The sequence below is a fragment of the Callorhinchus milii genome, unplaced genomic scaffold (genome assembly GCF_018977255.1).
Source record: "Callorhinchus milii isolate IMCB2004 unplaced genomic scaffold, IMCB_Cmil_1.0 Scaffold2, whole genome shotgun sequence".
Lineage (NCBI taxonomy): Eukaryota > Metazoa > Chordata > Chondrichthyes > Chimaeriformes > Callorhinchidae > Callorhinchus > Callorhinchus milii.
The window spans coordinates 43,038,317-43,063,839 of NW_024704743.1; the positions used below are offsets into that span (position 1 = coordinate 43,038,317).

Genomic DNA, 25,523 nt, shown 5'->3' on the forward strand with positions numbered 1-25,523 from the left:
GGATTTGTTTGAGAATATATAGGTATAAATATGGTAGACCAAATGGAATCTAAAGATTCTTTTAATGTGTACAATAAACATATAAATGGGTTGTCAACTGGCTGGGAAATTACCAAATGCCGCTGAGGTCTTTGATATATAAATGAATATACTGTTATATTGAAATATAGAAACTCATTATCCAATTTCATAACCTTAATGACTTTAGCTGTCGTGCATTCTAACCTGAAGAATTCCATACATTGTAGCAGGGTTTTCAATAAATGATTTGGTTTCATATTTTTAAGTTGGGGCTCAACACTAACTTGTTTGAGCTGAAACATTAGGTAAGTGAGATTAAAAACATTTTTGTTGCCCCAATTATACTGTGCAAAGTTAGTGTAACTATCCTATATTTGCTACTTGCATATATGTTTTATAACATTTGTTTGTAAATATTTCTCCCTAAAGGTAAAAGTATACTGAACTTGTCCTCGTATCCAGATAATTGGTCACTTCAGAAACTGGATGTGCTGGTGAATTTGATGGATTTTACAGAGCAGTTAAAATCACCTCATGAAAGATTGCTGGCTCTGATATTGGTCTCATAGATATCAAATTGTTTCTTTGCCCTCTTAATGATTTTAGCAAACCATTTGGGCTAAATGCAATGTATGTTATGCTTGATTGTCGTAGAAGTTCATTTTAAAAATTGCTCTTGCCTTTCATCCATGATCTGTGACATCCGTTCTCAAAGGAGGTGAAAATGAGAAGATTCTTTAACAGGCAATCACAAAAAAAATTCTCCCGGTAACCAAATGTCTTGCAGGAATTCATTTTGACGAGAGCTACATTCAGAGCAGAGTTAGCTCTGGTCAGCTTGATGGTAGGGGTTAATGGTAGGAGTTGCTATCTTGTAACTCAGAGGAACAGGAAACCACATTATTTGTGATTTCCTGTTAAAAGTATCAAGTTGTCACTTTCCAGTGACCTCAATAATTGGAGAAATAGCTGAACTAAATAGGGACCATTGATAAGACTAAGTTATTTTTCAAACTTTTGGTAAGCATCTGAAGAAGTAGGGCGTCGATGGTACATATTAACCATGAACAGGTAAAAGATTTTCATATGGGTCTAGAGCAAGTTGCATTGTGGAGAAAGGCAAGTTTTCGTGTGGGGAGATGGGTTAATGTTTAAAGTTTGCTGTTGCCTCTCTTTGCTATTGTTCATTTTACATAAGGTATTATGGCCAAATTATGATTTTGTAGAACATGCAGCTATTGTAAATGAGCACCATATTCTGAAAAGTTATAACCAGCAGTCATAGTCCAACTATACCATGGACCATTTCCTGGGCCTGGCTAAATATACTGTATGTAGGGTGACTCCGTAGTAACATTGCTAGAGCACTGTATTCTCGGGTGGACCAGAGGTTAAAAACTTTGAGTAAGGCTTCTAACCACATTGTCAAACGAGTCGCAAGAAGTTGACCATAGAATAAGATGGTGTCGATCACACAATTTAAAGGATGGACAGTTGCCAACAGAGTTATGGGAGGGACCAAGAGGTGATGTTACAAATGTATTCAAATTACCTGCAAAACTACCCTGCAACCACCAAGCAAAGCACAGATAAACAAACGCCTCTCAGATAAAAAGATCCCATTAGTGTTTATGCAACACTGCCAAAAAAATCAGTTTGTTGCTGTAACTGAAAGATATTGTGTTTTAACTGGCAAGTTTGTTGATACTTAAAGTATTGTGGTGTAGTGTCCAGCAATTGTCCAGCGTTTTGGGACATCCTCCCGATGTGAAATACACTATACAAATGTAATTTTTTATTGTATAGTAGTGCTTTGATCTTTGGACTAGAATGTACCACAGCCATGCTAGGAAATCTCGAGTTTAAAATATTGTTTGTTTGTAAGTGAAAACTGCTCAATAAGAAACGTTTACATTAAAAACGTAACGACCAAACTGCTTGCTAGAAAGTCAGAATCACCAGCATTTAATCTTTTGATCATACAAAAAAAAATGAGCAACTTGCAAGTTATGGAGCAATTGTGATGTTGTTGAACTGCTATGGCAATACTCAGACCTAAATCAGCTTCTCTGTTTCGGTACATTTAGAGCATATCTTGTCAATGTTTTATTAAAAGACGGAAGAAATGTACAAAGCTGTACAAAGATATAGGTTTATGGTTTGAAACCGAAATAAGCTGAATGCTGAAAAACTGAACAAAAACCCAACTGCTGGAAATTCCCAGGACATCAACTAGCATCCGAGAGATGCTGGTGCTCTGTGCGGATCAGTTCTGATGAAGGATCATGTCCAAAACATTAACTTACTTTTCCTTTTACAGGAACTAGTTGATATGACAATAATAAATTGGTCATTTTCATTCTACGACTTTGTGGGACATTGTTGTGCGCAATTGGCTGCCGCGTTCGCCCACAAATATACAGTCAATTCACTTTACAGTGTGTTCTGTGAAGCGCTTTGGGACGTCCTCTCGACGTGAAAAGCGCTATATCAAATGCAAGGATTATTATTATTATTGTTAACATTTAGGTTTATGGTTTTTCGAAGTGGTAATTGTGGTGTAGTTTCACTTCTCTGCGATGGTGCACAGATTACACTATACTATGTATGATGAAAGATCAATAAAATTACTGTAATCTTTCTGAGTAGATGTATATGTTACTCTGAATTCTATAAAAATTCTTACCTTAATACTATAGTTTACTCATTGTGATTAACATAAATGGAGCAGAAAACAACTTATTTTACAGGTTAGCAGCTAATAACAAAGTGATGGTTTCATATTATAGCCACAACATAGCTATGAAGATGTCATCTGTTATTTGGTTCTTATAGATACTTATCTCAGTACATTTGGGTTTCGGCTGTATCCTTAACTTTTTATATTCCCTTTCTGTTTCATAATGTTATGTTCTTTAGCGCTTGTAGTTTTTTGATCCCAAGCCTTGATTTCAACATGTTCATACCTCTTTTTTGAATTTTTTGCTTCCATCCATTTGAATTGTTCTGCACTGTTGATCTGCATTTTAAATGCTGTCAAAAATAAGGTTCTTTAGAAGTCTAATTTTGCAAGGGCACACACGTGCCTTTTGTAGTCAGGCCCACAGCGGTTGAGGGAATGAATTGCTCTCAGGATTATCCTGCAGTGGAGCTGAACTTTAGCAGGAATGCAACACCATCTAAGTTATGATTGTGCCAATCCCTTGCTTCATCCCCCACAGTAGCACCTGCCTCCCTACTCTCCATACCTCCCCTTGGGTGTATTTGCAAAAAGACCTCAACACGGTGAGGGTTTGGTAATTGAATAGCATAGTGCAAAATGCTTACAGGATGACCAAAAAGTCATGGTACCATTTACAATGTCGAATAATTCTTAAAGAAATGATAATTGTTTTTTAGTTAATAGGGTGGATATCATGACTTTGTGTTCACCTTGTATTTGAATGAAATACTGAGGCACAGTAACCAATTTTTGTTGTTGGTATTTTCATTTGCTGCCTAACTTAGAAGAAGATTAATCTATTATCCTTACAAATCCGCCATGAGAATTTTTTTTGCAGAAAGTCATTCTTAATCATGGCAGTATAAAAGCTTTCTGAAATTACAGCTGATGTGTAAGGAAATGAAACCAAAAACCTCAGTTTGGAAAGTGTAGCAGTTGTTCCAATTCCTCCTGTCCACTGATGAAGCCTCAACAACATCTTCCCCTGTCCCCCACCACACCACCACTATAAATTCCATGTATATGGTAAAAATACACACTCATTCCCTTAGTACGCGATACACAAAGACCTCAGCTGGCGAGACCAATGGTGGGATCCTGTCAAGCAAGCCAGATTTTCTGGCTAAGTATAATTACAATGCCAGTACTGACATTTACGGGCATTTTTTCAACACCATTTTTTTTCAATGACGAAAAACGCTAGGATTGCCATCGTAATTGTTTGAATCCTGTGAGCCTACGAATATTCTCTGTTGGACAGTGAGATTCAAGTTTCTATGGAATTTACTTTGAACGAGGCTTCATTCAGAGTGACCTCTTTAGCTGCTGAATTTTTTGGGGGTAGAAATGACACCAAGGCTGCCATTTGGGGTTTCTAAAGGAAGTCTGTAATTGTGTAGATATCGCCAAGGAAAGTGATTACAAAGTGTATGAATAAGCAATGTTGCGAGTTCTGTTTTTTTGGGAGGCGGGGGTGGGGTGGGGTGGGGATGGAGGGTCAGAACTAGAAAAACAAGTTGATTGTGGAAAAACTACCCAAAGTTTGAACAAGTTGTAGAAAAACAGATTTGGTCTTGCATATTTGTTCTCTATTAGTTGCAATGTATTTGCAGATCAACAGCGCATTATAGTAATACTGTACAGTTTATGCTTTGTATACTGTTATTTGCATATCAGCTCTTGATGTGTGCTTGCATTTCCACATCAGAAGTACGTGTTTGGATGATTATGTCAGCACGTTTCAAGACTAACTGCTATTTGTTCAAACAAAGACTTTTATTATGATGGACAGAAAAGTTTCATATTGTGTGAATTTTTTTCCATACTATTCTCTGGACTTCGTTTTTGTTTGGGGGATTTATAAATGAATTAGTCAATGAAAGCAGAGTTCTCCTGGAAAGAGAAGGCTATGTTATCATAGTTGCTTGTATTTGGGTAACTACATGTGCAGTACAAAATGTAATAATTTTTATCTTTGAATGTCAAAGAGGTGCGGCACTTTTCTGTTTTGCCATTTTGTTTTGCTGGTCCTAAACAAAAAAAACTTATATGAATATTAACATAAAGTGGTGGAATTAGAAGCACAGATAACAGCTGAGGGGTAGAATATTAGAGCAATTACAGAGATATGGCTACAGGCTGCTTAAAATTGGGAGCTGAATATCTTAGCATCTTTCAGAGGGAAAGGAAAATGGGAAAAGAAGAGTAATGTTTATAAGAAGACACAATTATGGTGGTTGAAAGGAGGGATACAATTGAGTTGGGAGAAAACTCTTTAATATCTAATTGGTGGGCAATTATAAGAGATGGTGCCCTGGGATCAGTGTTGGGGCCCCAGCTTTAAACCTTAATATCAGTGACCTGGATACAAAAATAGAGGGGACTATTTCATAGTTTGCATAGTTTTATTACGTCCCAGCATTGCAAGGACAAGTGTTAGACTTCAAATAGAAACTAGACCAATTCTGGAAAAACTAAAATTATTCAAAGTGATTAGATGATATAGATATCCAAGGAAGCTTTTAGAAAGATGAATAGGCAGGCCAGTTGGGCCAATTGTGTTCTGTCAAAAATTATTGCAATGTTTGGACCTAATTATGAATTAACCAATACTCTACCCACAGCAGTTTGACACAATGCAACGCTGAAATCCGCATCCTCACGTGGGCCCCACTGAGTGTACAACACAGTGACTTTATCCTGAGTCGCTTTAAGATCACCGATTTGTGATGTTGTAATGGGGGATGTAAATGGGTTTAGATGCTCCGCTTGATGCCCATGACGTAACCTATGTGGATTTAAAGTAAATTTTCATGCCCAGATGGAATCTCTCCTGTGGAATAAATTGACTTGTATCTTCTGCTCACCTGCCAAAAATTGTACAAATTGTACATTCCTGATTTCTGTGTGTAGTTTCTGCTTGTTTTTGGTCTTCTATACCAAGTCTCTTAAGCAAGTGGAAGACAAGACATTTGTGGCTTTCAACACCAGATTTGTAGATATTGCAGATTGTCACAAAAGATAAATATCAAGCTCACGTAATTTTTTTCAGTGTAAAAAAANTCAGATTAGAATATTAAACACAAGATGAACTGATCCATCAACTTTGAAATGAATGCGTTAAATGTTAATGCGGAGTGGATTATGTAGGGTGCATTCATTTAAATCTCTACTAGTTTTACTGAAATGTATTTTTCAAGATGCATTTTATGGTAAGGCAAAGCAAAATAATTTTGCTGCTTGAAGGTCTTTTCTTGTGCATGTGTTTAACTTTTGTTGCCTCTACAGAATATTTTGGAAACTAATTGTGATTTCCTTTCGTGCTTTGTTACCTAGCTTTCTGTTCTAGTATGTTTGCAGGTGGCTCACCACTATACATTGCTTTGCTGCCAGACAGGAGGACATATTTCTCCACGTCTGCCATCAATGCTAATGTTTATTGACTGTAAATATGAAGTTGAGCACTCTATTTTGATACACATCAGAGTAGAAACAAATAACATGGAGTGAAAAGCAATATGGGTTTCACACTTCAGACCTTATGATTGAGTTTCCAGTGCTCCATCAGTTACTGAATTACGCATCCTTTGAATTTTAAAGTTTCATCTTATTTGAACACAAGAAGAATTCTGATGTCAGTAGACTTGAATGGAATTTTATTGCCTTTATTTTAAGCTTGTAAGACAGTTATTCAACAGTTTCAAACAGGCGTGTGGCAGTGACATTTCATTGACACTCAAAGAAAATGTTATTGCCTTTATTTTAGTTTAAGCTTGTATTAAAAAACGACATTAGATAAACAGTTTCAAGCAGGTAAGTGGATGTAGAGAGCAGGTATCTGATTTGATCCCTGTGTTGTGCTTATTTCAGCTGCCCTGTATGTGGGAGGTCCCCCTCCTGCTTGCTATCCATCGACCCCAACTGCAAAGTGCAAATTTGTGCACACCACTGAATTTGTACATTGCTGACAGAACTCATCATTAAGATTATTATTTGAAAGTTCGATTGGGTAAGAGGGTACCTGTAAAACTGTACCCAGTGGAAGAAAAAATAAGTCAAACATCTCAGGAAGGAAGAAAAAAATGACAGGGGATTGAAAATTAAAACTAGAACTATGAAAATAACCTCCTGATCACAGCTGTGCATTCCTGTGTCTCATGGCAGACTTGGTAACACAATGAATCACGTGAGATGAAGGCAAGCATTGCCTTGGCAAAATAGTACTTTCTGTTGTTTTGATCAGTGGGGAAATCCATCACTGTACTTAAAGAGTGTCCAAATCCAACAGAGTTCCACAATAATAAATTGCTAATTTTCAATCCAGTGTGGGACACTGCTGTGCGCAATTGGCTGCCGTGTTTCGCCCACAAATATGCAGTCAATTCACTTTACAGCATATTCTGTGAAGCGCTTTGAGACGTCGAGGAGACATAAAAAGCGCTATATCAAATGCAAGGATTATTATTATATTATTATGAATACCACTTAAACATGGAAATTCTCCTGTCTGGAATGGAATGAGTACTGTTTCCCTGGGGGATATATCCTGCTTACTTAATTCCTGAGAGTATTAAGTGAAGTTGGTGAAAGTCAAGATTTGGGAATCCCAGAGTGTGTGTCGGTGTACCGAGGGGTTTAACCAGCTAAAGCAACCTTTGCAAGCTCTGGCTTTCAGCCACTACGCACCGAAACTCTGGAACACCCTTCCTCTATCCCTCCGCCTTGCCCCTTTCTTCCCCATTTTCAGTTCACGCCTGAAATCCTTCTTGTTTGACCGGGCCTAGGGTCATCTTCCCCTCCCCCCAGCTCGGAGTCATGCTTGCATTACTGATTTCTTCAGTCGTGACATTAATCCCGCACAACAAATAAGAATATTGGAAAAACAGAGGAAGCTAAGTGTAGCAGATGGCTTATCAGAAATCCAGAGATTCTTGAGGAGTGGCCATTGAGTCAATGAAATGTCAGTTCCACCTACCTGCTTGAAACGGTTGCATTCAACAGCTTCGTCCACACAATAGTCCAATCGATGAAAACTTGATTGCTGGTTTTGTGTAAATAGTATTCTTAGTTTGAAAGTTTGGGGGTGTTTGGTATTTGAAAACAATATAGAAACTGAACTAAGTTTTGAAAATGATACATACCTATGCTATTACAGTATGTTGTAGAGTCTTGGGAGTTTGTTTAATATAAGAATGGAACCTATATTTTAATGTTCATGTTCAAATGTAAGTGCACAATGTAGCATAAACGCTGCGTCCTTAAGTTCTACAATTTTGGATTAATGAAAAGACTCTTTGTCTCAATGCTAATATCTAGTACACTGTGATAAGTATACATATTGTATAGTCATTTATATATCTGTTTTTGTTGGAAGTTGAAAGGAAAGGGGGACTCAATGCATTTTTCCATTATTTGATTTGATGTCATTTCTTTAGGTCATATTTGGTTAATGGTGAATTTAATGAGCTCCCTCCCTACCCCAAATCAGTGTTTTTGTTAATCATTTGAATCGTCAAAGTATATCTGCTGATTACAAGTCTTTAAAATCTATTGACAATTGAAAAAAAATTGGGTTAAATAAGTTTGTCATGAAAGAATATTTGGCAGGTTTTTAACAAAATGCTGCAAATGGGATTGAATACAGTTACTATGGTAATTAAAGCTTTCAGTGGATTGTATTGAAACCAGTACTAAGATGTTAAGTCAAATATTTGTTTGAGATAAAAAGTATGGAAAAAATCTCACAATCTGCTTTTAAACAAACTGCTGCATGAATTCACAAATTCCATAAACTGCATGCATTCTGTTTTTCAAAACTGTTTTTTCTTTTATTTTCACACCCATCCTTTTTATTTTTTCCCCTTTTCTTGGTTGGATTCCTGTGTGTGTTTAATCCAATCCCTGTCCAGTCCTGGAGTTTGAACTGCGGAAAGCCAAGGAGACCATTCAGTCCCTTCGTGCCAACCTGACACAAGCTGCAGGTGGTGTACATTATACTTTCTTCTCTTTCTACTTTGATAATGCATAAACAAATCAAACAATTTAACAGGGCTGTAAATTTATTTTTGCTTTTGCAGCGTTTACAGAAAGTGATGTTCCTTTACAGGAACGAAAGAATTATAAATACAGTCCTGAAATTCAGGTAAGAAGTTAGAACTGTAAAACAAATAAAAAATTTATTGAGAAGCTACGTATTTCAGTGTGGGAAAATAAATCTTCTTGAATGACTTGACTGTTCGATTATGCTTCTATTTTTATTACGAAGAAATTGTATATAGTTACCGTATCATTTAATCAGAAGGGAAGAAGAATATTGGTTTGTTTGCCCGCAAAATATTGACAATGTTGCATATTATTTTGTTTCTGAATCCACTGAATTTAAATTTTGTTTTGGACACCTGGTCTCCTTGTGCAGGTGGGTTTTTTTTTGGTGTGTTTGTGTGACTGGTACTTATATCCCCAACACCAGTGATAATCCCCCAAAACACGGCATTAACACTCCACCACCTCTCATAAATAAAACATTAACATTGCAACTCTTAACAATTTTCCCTTATGCAAAATTCAGTGTGCATACATTTCTCTCTGGTATCTGATTCACAGCCATCCCATCTTGAGTCCTACTGTCTTACAGCCTTCAATTCCCTTCAAATTAACGAAAGGTCATACACCCTCTATATGTTTCCCAAACCAATACCACAGACAAAGAAAGACTAGTGTAGTCTCTGAGTCAACATACAATGTCACTCCTGGATGCCTAAAACCTTATTTTTATTGTCCAGTAATTAATCTCAAAATGATTGTCATCAGAATGTTTGATTCCAACTTCGGCAAATAAATATTGATACCCAATGACTTAGACCAAATCCATAATTGGTGGTGTGAATCGTAGAACACACACTGATTTGGATGCCAGAATCCATTTGTTTTATAACTAAATGTTTGTCTGGTATAACCTTTCTCCTTTATTCATCCCCGTTTGCACCAATGAACATTATTAAAAACATATTTGATATATATATTAGAAAAATGCATAAGCAAAATCTCATTCATTCCAATCAGGCATAGGATTTCTAATATTCTAAACTGGTCACTTATAATATATCCTCTATTGTTTTGTTCTGTTCATTGAATTTATGCATGTTTTGCTTACATGTAAACTCAACTTGTCTTTTTTTTATTTTAACAGGAACCTATTAAACCTCTGGAAAAAAGAGCACTAAATTTCCTAGTGAATGAATATTTATTGAAGATTAATTATAAGCTCACCTCAATAACTTTTTCAGATGAAAATGATGACCAGGTAATAGTCTACAACTTACTGTAACCAGCAATTGAGTGTTAAATTAATATTAATATTCAGTAAAGTTAATTAGATCTATGGTTACCTTAGTTCTTTCATTTGATCCTAGTTATTTTTAAACAATCTTTTATTTTGAGTATCCTGCAAAGGGGTAAGTCGACTAGAGGAAAGTAAAATGCAAAAATGCATGATTTCTAACCTCCTCAATAATCAATCTGGGACACTATTTATGAGGGGCGCAATACAAATGCAAGTGGTTGTAATTCTAGGTTGCTTTTATTGAGCGGGTTTTATTCTTCCACTTTTTCTCCCTCCGGTTATAGGGTGTCCAGTAACTCCTTAGCTGATAGCAGAAATTGAGACTTTACTACTTTCCTTTTTTATGGCATACCCACTCTGAATATATGTGCTGAGCCAATGAAAGAACCTCTGGCTATACTGTATACTGTACACTTGTCTTATATTAATTGAAAACTACTGCTATGGAACATAAAGCATATATCTTAATGGCACCGTGCAGCAACTTTTAGGCAGCCCTTGAATTGTGCCAATGCACAATGCTTTTGAAAAATAGCTCATAATATTCCTATTAATTGTTTGTAAATAAATTATAATAATAATAATCCTTGCATTTGATATAGTGCTTTTCATGTCTTCTAGATGTCTCAAAGCGCTTCACAAAATAGACTAAAGTGAATTGACTATAATTGTGGATGAAACACAGCAGCCAATTGTGCACAGTAGTGTCCCACAAACAGTCGTGGATTGAAGTGACCAATTTATTATTGGTTTTTTTTCTTGAGGGACTATTATCAGGCGTGTGGAGTAAGGAAACTTGCCCAAAGTTTTGCCTTGCCGGGAAATATAAACCACAATGATTTGAAACGTATATTTAAATTCCAGTAGCATCTTTGAAATCAGTCTAGCAACTACATAAATGTGAGACATTTTAAACTGGGCTGCTTTTGTAGACTGGATATATTTGTGGAAGTGAATGAAGCATAACCTTTAGACAAACGTAATTTCGAATAATTGTTCAACTGGATTTATTTTTGCTGTTTAGGATTTTGAATTGTGGGATGATGTTGGATTGAACATCCCTAAACCACCAGATTTGCTACAGCTGTATCGGGAGTGCGGAAGTCACATAACTTTGAACAAAAGAATGGTGGATGTGGCTGTTGAAGTGGAGCCAGATGAACTGGATACTCACCGTGATGCCAAAGAATTAATGCAGCAACCACAGTTACAAGAGGTATGGAGTGAGGAATGAGGGGAATGTAAAGCCAAATTAACAAGTGCAGTGAATACATTTTGAAAGACGGTTTACTTGTTGAGGATGTTTTATGTCGTGCACACCATAGATTTAAATGTTTATATTTGTAAATGCCAATTGTTGACAACATAAATCGGCAGAGATGCTGCCCTGTACCTGGAGAAATTTAGTTTGAATGTATCGATCAAAAGGCAATAATAATAATACTTGCATTTGTTGTAGCACTTTATCCGTTGTCCAATGTCTCAGGATTTTACTCCCAAAATGTGTTGACAATGCATTTGTAGACGAACATGGCAGCCAAATTGTACACAGTAATATCCTACAGACAATCATGAAGTGAGTAACTAATTTTATTTTGTGCATTGTTGGCCAGAACACTGAGAGAAACTCCTATTCTTTTTTAATTGTGCCACAAGATCTTTAACGTCCACCTGAACGAGCGAACTGTACCTCAGTTTTAATATCTGAAGTTCAGTACTTCCAACAATGCAGCGTTACCCCAGCATAACGTTGAAATGACGTTAGACGATGAGTTCAAAGTCCCAACTTAATGTTTGAACCCACAATCTTCTGACTCAGAGATGACAGTTTTACCAACTGAGCCAGAATGACACCTTAATGAACTAATTATAGTGCTTCACCTTTAGTTTATAACATTTGCTTGTTGGCTTTTATATTTTCTTCCATTGGAATGATGCTTTTGAACATTCATTATATTGTCTGGATAAATGGCCTGAAATGGTCTTCCTTGGGAAGACGAGGAAGTCAGTCTTTGATCTGAGCAATGTTATTTAGTCACAGCCAGGAAGAGAGTGCCAGTACTGCAATTGGCCAGCATCTCCTGCTGCTAATCATTCACCATCTCTGGTGGAAAGTGAACATGAACAGCTGCTGAGGTCAGTTTTGATGCTCCCTACAAATATCCTTCCTGCATTCACTGGTATTGGATGTAATGTGATTCCCAATGGAAAATGTGTTGGAGTGTTGCTCTGCCCAAGTAACTATCCCATATGAGTCCAAGGGTTCAGAAAAGCATATTAACTTCTGCAAAACGCACTGAGAGATTGAGCTGTTAACTGAAGGCAAAGCATTTCCTCACAGACTGAAAAACGAGAGCAAGAGTCAGTCTATATTCCTTTTGTCCAATGAATGCTCAGAAACAGTGGCATTGATGGGACTTGACCACCTGTTTACTTTATTAACAAGAGAATGAATCATGGTATGGAGGAACTTATAAGGCAATTTTTTAAAAAAGTGAGAATTCCTTAGTATGCAGTTCCTTATCACACAGCTTCATTTCTCCATTAGAAAGGTTTACAGGCTGCTTACTGTGGACATCAGGTAAACTCACTTTAATTAATCGTGAAACAATGTTCAAAAGATATTATTTTAAAACTTGCTCATGCAGTGAGACACATATTGTCATGTTGTACATGCTGCCATCTGTGAAGACAGCACACGTTCTTTCCTTTTCATACCTCCATTCTTTGTTTTGTGTGGGTGTACATTTGATGGCCATCTGTTCACTTCAACTTACATATGTTTTTAAATTTTTCCTCATAAACCTTTCACTGATGTTTATTCACTTGAACCTCATTTATACTTGGATTGTCAATTCAGATTGGTGAATCTGTGGCACAGTTTCATTGAAACTCAGCCAGCATAATTAGTGATGGACTTTTAAGTGATTTGGAGGATTGGAAATTCTGCCTCTGTTTGCATCTGAATATCATGATGGTTTAAAAAAAATCACATCAGGCTTCCATAAATATTTATTTTGTGTTGCTTGCTCTGCAGCTCGTGTACTGTCCCGCACCAGGCTTCGCGACCACATCACTCCCACCCTCTCTTGCCTCCACTGGCTCCCCATCCCCCAGAGGATCAAATTCAAGATCCTCATCCTCACCTACAAGGCCATTCACGGCCTTGCTCCCTCCTACCTCTCCGACCTACTATCCCCCTACCTACCTGCCCGTACCCTCCGTTCCTCCGGCTCCGGTCTGCTCCACACCCCCCGCCCCAACCGCCCTACCATCGGTGGCCGGGCCTTTAGCCTCTCAGCCCCTAAGCTCTGGAATTCCATCCCCCAGTGCCTTCGCCGCCTCCTCCCTTTCCTCCTTCAAGGCCGGTCTCAAGACCTTACTCTCTGACCGTGTCTTCAGCTCCCCTCTCAACTCTCTACCCCCTCCTCGCTCCCTCCCTTCCCTCCCCTCACCCTGACCATTTCCCCCCCCCCGACGCTCGGGTCCTGACCCAATTGTCCAGCGCCTTGGAACGTCCTCCCACGTGAAAGACGCTCTATAAATGAAATCTTGTTGTTGTTGTTGCTTGTGAATTTTAAGTACAATACCAAGTTGTTGCACATATTCAAAGATTTACATGACTGTGCAGCACGGAAACAGGCCATTGGGGCCAACTTGTTTATTCCGTTGTTTATACTCCACGTGAATCTCCACCCATCCCTTAATCGCTCTCATACCCTTCTATTCCCCTTTCTCGCATTTGAAGGTCAAGCTTCTTTTTGAATACATCTATACTGTTTGATTCAATCACCACTTGGAACAGTGAGTTCCACAATTTCACTATGCTCTGCATGAAACAATTCCCACTAAATTCTCTTTTAGATCCCCTCGTCGCTATCTTATACTTGTGTTCAGATTGTTTAATAAACTGCCTGTAGCAACGTGTCTATAAACAGTTAGAAAAATACAAACTACCTTAGGTGCACATACTGAGTGTTCACGAGTAGCCGAATAGAGAGAAAAAGAGATATACTGATTGAGCAATTTAGTTCACTCTAAAATCTGGCTTCTGACCATCCAGCTAATTGAATGCGTGTGATGTTCAAGCAGAGTTCAAAATCAGTATCAGTACTGTCTCAAACATAACTAGGGTCAGGTGATTGAGTGATGGTCTGAAGATCACCAGAATTGTAATTTTATAATTGGAAATATAATGGGAAACTCTTAGTTCCCTGAAGGTGCTCCTCTGTAATAAGACACTGAATCCCATGAAAACAGATACATCAATTAATGGAGCTATTTGTAGCTCTGTAGTTAATCCACCTCCAAACTTCTCTCTACCTTTCTTGAAGATACTGACTGATGCTGGAGTACAATTCCATAGGAATTGACTGCTCTGTTGCCTTCCTTAACTTTGTTTAAATGCTAGTTCTTCATCTGTGCCCCCAGTTACTATCAGATATCTATTCAATATCAAAAAGCTGATCCTGTCCTTGCTCAATATCCACATTTGGAATGGAAGTTCACAGGATTGCTAACAGGTCATGAGATCAGCTGCAGTGCTCTTCCTGTTACTCCTCAGATCACATAACACTCCTGTGGCCCTTCTGGTCTTCGTGGTTTTAACAACACAACGATCATGAGTTTTATCTCCTGCTTTAAAAAAAATAAGATGTCCATTTATCATTTTCCTTAGGCAAGTTACCTCACTTCACACACCTGTTTACTTAGCAGTAAGTAGGAACTCAATTGTTAGTCGTTTGGCGGATCGCTTTCCGGAGATAATAATCACTCAAAAACAAATCTGGTCACTCAATCCATGACTGTTTGTGGAACACTGTTATGCACAATTGGCTGCCCCATTTATTTACTTCAGTCCCAGACTATCCTGCAACCCGCGGATGATTTCATAATTGATGATAATAATCGCATTTGATATGGCACCTTATCACGTTGTCGACACATTTCAAAGTACTTCACATGATATACTATCCTGTGCTCTAACCACTATGCTACAGGATGTGGAGTCCTATAGCGTCGTGGTTGGAGCATTCGCCTCACAAGCGAGAAAACCCAGGTTCAAATCCCGGGCAAGGAGAAACCTTAGACAAGTTTCCTTACTTCACACAGCTGTTTACCTAGCAGTAAGTGGGAACTCGCTTATTAATTGATTGGCAGATCGTATTCCAGGGGTAATCATCCCTTTTTAAAAAAAAATGTCCAATTGAACTACCGAGACAGGACCTTAGTTGAATGTCTCATCCGCAGGACCTCCAACATTGTAACGCACTCCCAGCACTGCATTGGAGTGTCACCTTAGATTTATGTGATTTCAAGTCGTGACATGGGGCTCGAACCCACAATCCTCTGAATCATAGGCAAGGGTGCTTCCACTGAGTCAGGCTGATGTTTCATCTGTAATGAATGTTGTGGTTTCCTTCCAGCAATATGAAATGGTTTTCTTTGTTTGTCCAACTTTTCTTAAAGCATGGAGCTTGCTCAAAACCCAACACAAGCCTCGCCTGACTTAATTACTTCAGAACCAAAGGGACCTAAAGTTTCTGTTTTGTCACAAAAGCACATTTTCCACTCCTGCTTTAGACAGACATTCCCAGGAAACAAATCCTGTTGTTTTCATAAGCTAGATCTCAATTAGTCACATTCATGACGAGCCTTCAGCTCCCAAAGATGTGTAACATGGCTCCGGGTCCTATCAATACTATCAAGCACTCCAAGGTGTTACCCTCAGTGAAGGGTGCTACATAAATGCAAGTTGTTGAAAGGCTGTGATTCTGATCATTGCTGACTAATATTGGTGACCTTGGTCGCATTGTTTTTGACTTCAGTGTCAATCCAACTTGACAATGGCAGCAAGAATGAAATGCAAGAAAGTACTTTCAAGCACCGAGTACCCAATATCACCAGTATTATTCTCAGGTAGAATGCTTTAGTCCATATCTGATCTTTGGAAATGGTATTTTTCCTACAACTTTAATAATGTGTAAATAATATTCCATCATGTAAAAAGTGTCTTTTTGACACTCCTTCTAGAGAGAGGTTCTGAATAATTTGACAAGAGAAGATAACGTGACTTTTATCAGACTTATTAGATAAAATTTATACACAAGCAAACTAGACAAATTGACTTGGCTACTCATTAATTTCTTCCATAGGTGGGAATTTCATTCAATTTCATAGGGATATATTAAAATAACTTGAAAGTGCTTTGAGATGTCTTAATGACTTGATAAGGTCGTATATCAGATGCAAGGATTTAAGAAAAACTATGTTTAATTAATATAATATTGCAATTTTGCCCAGCTGTGAGGATGCAAAAATCTGCAGTTTTTTCTCCTTATCTGTGTACAATTTTCTTGTAACAGATTGGGATCGTGCATGAGCTCCAAGAACAACTTAGCATCTTAAACAATGAGAAAAGATCGCTTGCAGCGCAGATTGAGCAGCTCGAGAGGTATGTGATATTGATGAAAAACAAACTGAAATCAGTCGACTAGGTCTACTTGGTTAAAAATCGTTTTTCTTAATCCCTGCCATCGCTGTTTGAAATTAAAATCTAGTTAATGTGTTGGTATCCTTTTCTGATGTGCTGAATTTATAAATGAGAATGTATAACACTGGCGTGTGTGTCAAATCCCAAGAATGTTGTCAAATGGTTTAGGGAGATCATTGAATGTCTAGAGGTTTACGTTAATTTAGTGATGCCGAAAGTGGCTCTAAACAGTGGCAAGCTAAAGAAAATGATTTTAATTATTAAAAATCTGGGTAGAAAATTTGACAGACAGTGGTTTCATTACAGATGCAATATCACAGTATTTAGCTGGACCCAATCTTCAAGTCAGGGTGTTTTTAATTGTTGAGTTACAGAGTACAGGTAAAGAAACGTAAAAGTTTTGCACCCAACCATCTTGCGAAGCTGTGCATTAGGAGATACAACCTTTGTTAGGTGTCCCAAAGTGGCTCAGCCCTCTCCTTTCTATTGGCGTGGTCAAACAATTTGTCATTTGCCCTCTACCTGGTTCCTTTGGAGTTGTCTCTTCAGATCGTTTGTCTTTGGTGGTTTTCCTCCGTTGGCACTTTTCTTCAGCAGTTCACAGACTTTCCATCTCCAAGTGGGTAATGTAATTGTTTTGCCTGATGTTTTGTTACAGGTGACCTTCCAGCCCTAGTGTAATTTGGCTGATACAGCCGTGCCCCCTTTAATGATCCTATTTTTCCTTATGACTTGTCTGGGCAGTGCCACAAACTGACCCCCCTAGACCTTCATAGGTTGTTTGACAGGACAAAAGCTCTTTAGTTCAGTCACCCAAAAGCTTTTATTAAAATTATTATTTTATTTTGGTTCTTGAGTGATTATTGTCAGGCATGTGGAGTAAGGAATCTTGCCCAAGGAATCCTGCCAGGAGTCAAACCCAGGTCTCTCGCTTGCGAGGCGAGCTCTAACCACTGAGCTACAAGACTCCTGATTATAACTAATATTGTAAACAATATTAAACTCAGTGCAATCTGTTGTTATTATGTACTTAATTGTGACTTTTTATTTTAACAGTGAAATAGAAGTACTCAAGCATCAGAACTTTGCTGCTCCGGTTACCTCTGACAGCATGAAACCTCCAACAAATATGATAGAACAAGTGCCTCACATTAGACCGGTGGACAGTGGGGAGTATTTCGACATCCGAAGCTTTGAAAGTAATAGTTGGGAGGTAGAGAGAGAGCGGACCTCCACTTCTTCCCCAAGAGACACTGAAACTGGTTCTTGCAGTCCTGTTGTTCCTCCTATACAAGTCACAACACTAACTTCACACTACAAGGAGCAAACACAACAGCCACCCATTTGTTCTCAATTAGGTAGTGAACCAGTACTGTTCAGTAAACCAAACAGGTTAGTTGTTTTATGCATGCTCCAAGGACAGAACTAATATACTGTGCACTTTTGGAATATGTGAACTGAATATTTAAGCATTTCTAATTTTTTTTTAATATATAAAAAGAGCCAGATTAATTTGTTAAGCCATTCTTTATTTCTAAATGCAGGTCAACATTTTTAAAATATTATTCCACCAAAGAACTTTTCAAACCACCATAAGAGTGTTATTAATAAGAACTTTAAGACATGAGTTTTAAGTTCCTTGTGCCAGAATGCTTCTGTATTTCTGAAAACTGTATTTGTCTGCCATGTTTATCCACAAAGATACAGTTGTACAACTTTGCAATGGATCCTGTGTGAGACATGCTCCCGATATAAAAGTGGTGGCCAGGACAAAATTCCTAGGCAAAATAAGAATAATTCTTTCATTTGCCTAGGTATTCCCGAGAACTATGTATCTAATGTCTATCAACTACTAGTTTCTACATGCACTTACAGAATCTTGTTATGTAAGTGGATAACACGGAATTGGACAAATGGAGGGTATGGGCAGGATAATATGCCTTGAAGAAATGACATGGGTGAATTTGAAAGTCAGAATAAAAATATTAAAATGTCCACCACTGTAATACTGGGAGCCACTAGAGTTGGCTAAAATGGGAGTAATCAGTATGAGGAACCGAATGTGGTAGAGCAAGGTGGTCCAACTGGTGGCCCATGGGCCGCATCCAGCCTGTGGGCCGATTTTATCCGGCCCTCCCTCCATTTCATCTGGCCCACCTGCTCCCTCCATATCCCGTATATGTTATGTTTCTGGAAGGGAAATGCAAAAAATATTGCTTATGCAACCCATGGCCGTTTCTCAAATAGGCCATCCGGCTCTCAGCAGCCAAAAGGTTGGACAACCTTGTGGCAGAGAATTTAAGGTGCAGAGTTTTAGATCAGATAGAACCTATGAGGTGAGCAATAGAGGCTGGAGAGAAGACAGAGAGAAGACCATTGGAATAATTTAGCCTCAAGATGGCTTAGGCACAAATGAGAGTTTGAGAAGCAGTGAAATGTTTGAAGCTTAGCTGAGGATCAAGCAGAACATCAAATGCACATCATACAAATAGACCAAGCTTCAGGTCTTTCAGTGCCTTGATAATGCTAGTATCATCAAATAATTGAAATAGAATCTTGCATATTTTAATCAACAATTAATTAAAAGATAGATAGATAAAATGATTATCTATTGCCATTCAACCCATCAAAGTGTGTACTGGTGTCCTCAAGATAGCCAATCCTACTCTTTTGCTTTCTCCCCACTGTCTTTAATATTTAATAGAATATTTATCTTTTTCATGCATACATCCAATTCCCTTTTAAAATAATTTGTGGACTCTGCATCAATAATGATTTATCAGCATTGAAACTCTTGAGACCAGCAATCAATCATCCGTTCCTTCACTAAGATTTTCTTTTATTTACTAAGTTCATTGACCGGTGATGTAATATGGAAATTAGTGCCTTCTGTGAACTAACAGTTCACTTTTATTCCTGGTCCCTATGCTTTTTTTCCACAGGAAGTTGTCTCCTGCATTTCATCAAGCATTGCTATCTTTCTGTCGTATGGCAGCAGACAGTCGCTTAGGATCAGAGGTAATAACTGATTAATTTTGTTAGAATGTGATGAATATAAATACAAGTTATTCATTGTCATTTGATGCATTCTGTAAGAAGTTAGAAAGAAGTTGTGATAGATGTTGAAGTTTGACGGTCAAAATGTGTTCTCTAGTACCTCATCTAAGTGGCTATTTATTTACGTTAGACCTCCCCTACACATACTTTATGGACTTCTTCGATAGAGTACTTCCTCACTCATAGTAAGGGTCTCCTGATGTCGCTTTGCAGTGGAAGCAACGTTAGCGGGCCTTCAATGACCGATTGAGGTGGACCTTGACTTTTTTTTTGTATTTGGTTTCACAGAGGGCAAGCATGTGTAAGAAAATGTTGGTTCTTTCCTGGACAAGTAAACTAACAATGATCCAGATATAAGAGCAATCGGTATACCATTACAACCACCACCTTTTTGGATACCAAAAAAATACAAAATTGTTAACAGAATGTTAAATGGCTTTGAGCAGGGGTCCCAACTCGTCGATCACTGCTAGATGCACTTTCGCGCATGATCCAAAAGACGAGGAAGGAGTGATAGAACTACTTTGTTATTGAGTCAAATTGAAAATGAAGCCAGATGCACAAAGTATTTCATGCATCTGGAAATATAAAATTTACTGTTAAAACTGCCATAAATGTTGTTCTTGAGCATGTGTGGAACAACACCTTGCAGTAATCAACTGTTTGGAGATCCCTGGCTTATGGAGATCCTTCAAATATCTGAGTTGATATTGATTTAGAGATTCTCAAAATGGCTCTAAACAGTCTTCATATTTCTGGTTCATATGTAATATTTGTTAACCATTAAGGTAAATTGCACAAAGAGACCTGCCAGTTACTTCTCCTGTTATCAATTTCAAACCCTTCCCGTTTAACAGTCTGTTTCTGTTGAGAGACTAGCACCAGCTTTTTTATGAGGACAAAAAAACTTTTAAATGCTAATAAGAGTTAATCCTTGGTTGATGAGATGAAATCAAGCATCTTGACAACACAAAATAGAATTCTTTGAAGAAATAACAGATAACGTAGATAAGAATGTGCTATACGCAACTTCCAGAAGACTGTTGATAGGGCACCACATGAGAGAGTCTTTTGAGGTTATTTTATTCACTAATTGGATAAAATGCAAAATTGCCAGAATGTTAAATGGCTCTGAGACACTACCCTGCATGGGGGGCACTTATATAATTGCAAGTTGTTGTTGTAATTGCTGGAAAAAAAAGTTTTAATTTGCTCCACATTGTACCCAGCTGAACCTATAATGAAGATCACCTGTATTTATTTATTTACTTATTGGTCAAACAAAAAACTTAAAAATCCATCATTATGTTTAAGTCTGCAAACCAAATTGAGTTCCACATGACTTCACTTTGTGGGTGTGCGCACTCTCTCCCCAGAAGGGATGCACCCTAATCACTTACTCCTGGATATTACAGGTACAGGTTGGCAAGAGTCGTGACCAAATTGTCTGTTAGGGGACTGCTGGAGTTTAAGCAGCCAAAATCGCACTGCTTGCCATTGTGAACACCAGATAGCTTCCTGTTTGACCAGCTACGACTACCCAACCTTTAGTTTTAGCTTGCACAGTTAACCAAGTCCTATGAACAAGCTAAGCTAGCAGGTCTTTCATCAACAAGTGGTACAACAGAACAGACCACTGAGATTGACACGGATAATTGACATAGATGTCATTTTGGAGCCAGATCAGCCCCACTTACCTCCCCCAAGAAAATAGACAATATTTGTGTGTGGATAGCAATTATCCATATATAAGCTGTCAAAGTGATTGTCGGCACACTATTAGACTCAGTGCATCAAAATGGAGCTCAACTGTAGCTTCACCTCCCAAGTTATATACAGAATATTCAGTCCATTATTCATTGACTGCCCTTTAGGTGGTTTATGCGTGTAGCGATATAAATTCTGTTGAATTTCATATGATTTGACAATTATAGATGTAATCAGCAGGATTGTAAATATAAACTCAGACCTCATCCATTTCTTTAGGTTTCTCGAATTGCTGACAGTGAAAAAAGCGTGATGCTGATGTTGGGTCGGTGCTTACCACACATAGTACCAAACGTGCTGCTGGCAAAGCGAGAAGTAAGAGAAAAGGAACTATCTGCTGAAACATTATACAAATTTCCAGCGCACTCTTTTTATTTCTATATTGTTTTACAATTTCATCTGTGAGTTTGCCTTTGTTCTCTGCTGAAAGTCTGTATTTGTTACTTGCAATCATATTCTTACTTTTGTGCATGCATCTCTGATCCTAGAGAATGGTTGTGCATCTCTGTCAGGTGAGTTTGGACACACCTCAAGGTATCCAAAAGGCTTTCTTCATTGCTGTTTTTGTTTTGCTGCAGTTTCTGTCTGTTTAAAAACTTAAAGCTAACTACTTCATTTATATTACCATATTGTTTGAAAAGGCTAGCATATACTCATTCAACTAAGCGTTGTGTTTTAGTTTGTAGATAAACTTACCTTTAGTATTGAATCTCTTCTGCAATTTCTAGTCGTGCCTTCCTAGCTTATTAACTCTAAACTAAACTGTGTGAATTACTAATGTTGACAATGAAAGGTGGATAAAATAAATTTCCTACATGCCAGCTTTGAATGCATAACGGTAAGACTGTTCTTTGGTACAAACTGTTGACAGAAATGGAGCCATAACACTTGAAAACGGGTGCTACGTTTGTCAAGCACTAGTGTTTTCTTATGGGAACATGTTCATCATTACACTTTCTTCTCCATGTGAATACAGTGTAGTGCTTCTTAATGCTATTGTGAAAAATGCCTAAGAGGAGCTTTTCGCATTTTTAGGATTTATTTCAACTGTGTTGGACAACAGACTTTACACTATTAAGGTTGTGTTGAGACAACCAAGGCACATGTGGCGAAGGGACTATGGGATGGAGTTCCAAAGGGTGGGATAGAGAGGCTGAAGACCTGATTGCTGGGCAGGGGACATGGAGCAGGCCTGAGCCTGCTGAACGGAGGGAGCGGTCAGGTTGAATGGGGTTAGCAGGTCACAGAGGTAGAAAGGGGCAAGGCCATGGAGGGCTTTGAAGGAGAGGACGAGGATTTTGAATTCTATTCTCTGAGGGATGGGGAGCCAGTGGAGCCGGGCGAGGGTGTGGCTGATAGGGTCACGAAGCCTGGTGCGGGAGAGGACATGAGCTGCAGAGTTCTGCATGATCTGCAGCTTGTGGAGGGAGGAGTTGTGAAGGCTGACAAGTAGAGTGTTGGAATAGTGGAGCCTAGATATAATAAATGTGTGGAGCTGGGAAGTGAGGGAAGGCCGAGCAGGTCATGTCATGGATGTGGGATAGAAAGACAGTTGAGGGTCAAGCAAGACGCCAAGATTATGGACTGGCTCAGTGAGGTGAAGTGTGCATCCATGGATGGTGATGCTGTCAGTGTCTGAGGTGTGGAGGCACTGACGGGAGTCAATCAGGAGAGCCTCGGTCTTGTTGATGTTCAACTGAAGAAAGTTAGTTCTCATCCAGGACTTGATGTCTGACAGACAGTCTGTCAGGACAGCAGTGGTCCTGGAGTCAAGGGTGGAGGCAGAGAGGTAGAGTTAGGTAGGTAAAGGAAGTTTCCCCCATGTCTGCGGATGATGTCACCAAAGCCCTGAGCCATAATATTACAATTTGTACATTAATAATGCTGCTTGGATGAAGTACTGGATGGTTGCTTGTGCTCGTGGAAATATAACCCAGTGTGAATGACTGCCTCCAAGAATGCAAAGGAGGAAAAAAGGGTAACATTTGGGGGAAATAAAATATTGTAATGCCTCGTTTGTTTAAATTGGTTACTTAAATCCCCAGGTTTCAAGTTAGCAACTGAACTTAATCATTCCTTCGCCACTCCCCTTTCAGCCCTCTTCATTCTGCTGACACAGTCCCGCTGCATATCACTCAGTCCCTCTGCGCTACCATCAGTGGCCATGCCTTCAGCCAGAAAACCTGTCTCAATCCCTTGGCCTCCCCCTTTTATCTTATCTTTAAATCCCACCATTAATACCTACCTCTTTGACCAGCCCTGTAAACATCTTCCCTCCCTCTTCTCTCTTGTTCAGGATCCAATGCAAGTTCTTGTTCAGGAAATATCTCACTGCAGTGGAAAGTTATTTGCAGTGATTTTCCAAAAGATTTCAAATGTTTCAGCTACTGGATATAGTGTTGGAGCAGAAAGAATATCTGAATCCCTTAAAGGGATTTCTCTTGTTGTTTATCAATCATCCTTTTTCTTTCTTTCCCACCCCATGGCCCAGCAGTTAAACGTATCAAGAAAAGCGCATACCTTGGAATGGAGGTTTGTTTTCCCAGCCGAGGGAAAATGTCAGTTTTCCATCCTCTGCACAATGTCCCCCATAACCTTTCTCCAGTTCAAATTTTCCAATTTCATTACGGTAATTGGGCTCTTATTCAGTAGTGTGTGGTGGATGCTTCCTACTCAAACAATGAAGCCCTTCTGAGGTTGGCAGTATTACCTAAGTAACCGTACACTATATTTGAACATAGATAGAATCGCTAATTTTGCATAGATCGTTTCTTGTATCATGAATAACAAATAATTGATAATGCCACACTTCTGGAAATGGAATTAATAAAGTACCATTTATGTTACATAAAGAGACATGAAATAGCATGGTAGGAAACGTGGAATATTTCTTGTATAAAATACAAACATCCACCATATCGCATCCTCCATACGCAGCAGCAGTCTCCTTTCGAACATCGGGGAACCGAATGAGAGTTATTGTCCATTGTGATTGATGTCTTTTTGACATCAAAGGACAGTGACACCAATCACATGATTATCCTATCTTCTTTATCTCTTCTGCCCATCCCTGTTGCGGTATCCTACATCCTTTCAGTTGCTTGCATCTTATAATTGTATAAGGTTTAGTCCTTGGTTAGAATAGTGTTATCTTGTTCAGATTTAAAGTTTGTTGTTTTTCAGTATTGCGTAAATTAATGTCACTTTAGTCAAGTATCTAATAAAAACAAAATTAGGTTGAAACCATTTTGGACCCTGGCACATTCACATTCCAGTAGTGGAGATGATAATAATAATTCTTGCATGTGATATAGCGCCGAGATGTCTCAAAGCACTTCACAGAATATATCGTAAAGTGGTTTGACTGTACTTTGTGGGCGAAACAAGATGTAAGGATAGGACAAGTAACTTTGCATTTCACACATTCACATTTTGCACAACAGTAATTTTGCAGCATATTGTCTTAGGAGATTCAATAGGAGGAAAGAAATCCATGCTTGGGCACGTTATCACATCCTCCCACCTCTCCGACCTGCTAAGCCCTTATCGACCTGTCCACTCCCACCACTCAGCAGGCTGTGGCCTGCTCAGTGTCCCCCGCCTGGCCTGCCCCACCATCGGTGGTCGAGCCTTCAGCCTCTCTGCCCCTCTGGAACTCCATCCCACATTCCCTTTGCCTCGCCCCCTCCCTTGCCTTCTTCAAAGCATGCCTCAGGACACCCCTTTTCGACCGTACCTTCGGCCACCCTCCTACCCTCTCTGCCCTCACTCCTCCCTGATCCCAACCCCCACCCCCAACGGGAGGGACATCCTTCGGACATGAAAGGCACTTTACAAATGTAATTTTGTATTGTATTGTACATTGTCTATAAAAGAACCAAATGGCCTTTTCATTGTCTGTATCTTTATGTGACCCCCTCCACACACACAAAATAAACTTGATTACATTGGATCTATAAACAATTTTAATTGAAAGTTCATAAAAGATTTTCCTTTTGTAAGCAGAGCTGCCTTACAGCAATGGAGATTAAAATAGTCTTGCAAACCCAGGAGAAAGGGAAGGGATGTATGTTGGAAGCACCAGAATCTTCTGTAATTGCTATTCTGATTTTTAACAGAAG

General features: G+C 38.7%; 1 protein-coding gene across 5 annotated transcripts in view; it reads left to right on the plus strand.

Annotated features, from left to right (window-relative positions):
• Positions 1-25,523, plus strand: part of relch (RAB11 binding and LisH domain, coiled-coil and HEAT repeat containing) — a 61,949-nt gene that overhangs the window by 11,506 nt on the left and 24,920 nt on the right. For 3 of the 5 annotated variants that reach the window (XM_042346831.1, XM_042346833.1, XM_007895522.2), the window contains exons 3-11: positions 8,653-8,724; positions 8,821-8,885; positions 9,933-10,046; positions 11,110-11,301; positions 16,451-16,539; positions 17,635-17,970; positions 19,521-19,596; positions 21,622-21,717; positions 21,891-21,914. In XM_042346831.1, coding sequence (XP_042202765.1) covers positions 8,653-8,724; positions 8,821-8,885; positions 9,933-10,046; positions 11,110-11,301; positions 16,451-16,539; positions 17,635-17,970; positions 19,521-19,596; positions 21,622-21,717; positions 21,891-21,914 — 1,064 coding nt within the window. The remainder of the gene's footprint in view (positions 1-8,652; positions 8,725-8,820; positions 8,886-9,932; positions 10,047-11,109; positions 11,302-16,450; positions 16,540-17,634; positions 17,971-19,520; positions 19,597-21,621; positions 21,718-21,890; positions 21,915-25,523) is intronic. The other 2 variants (XM_042346834.1, XM_042346835.1) reach the window with 1 other exon arrangement.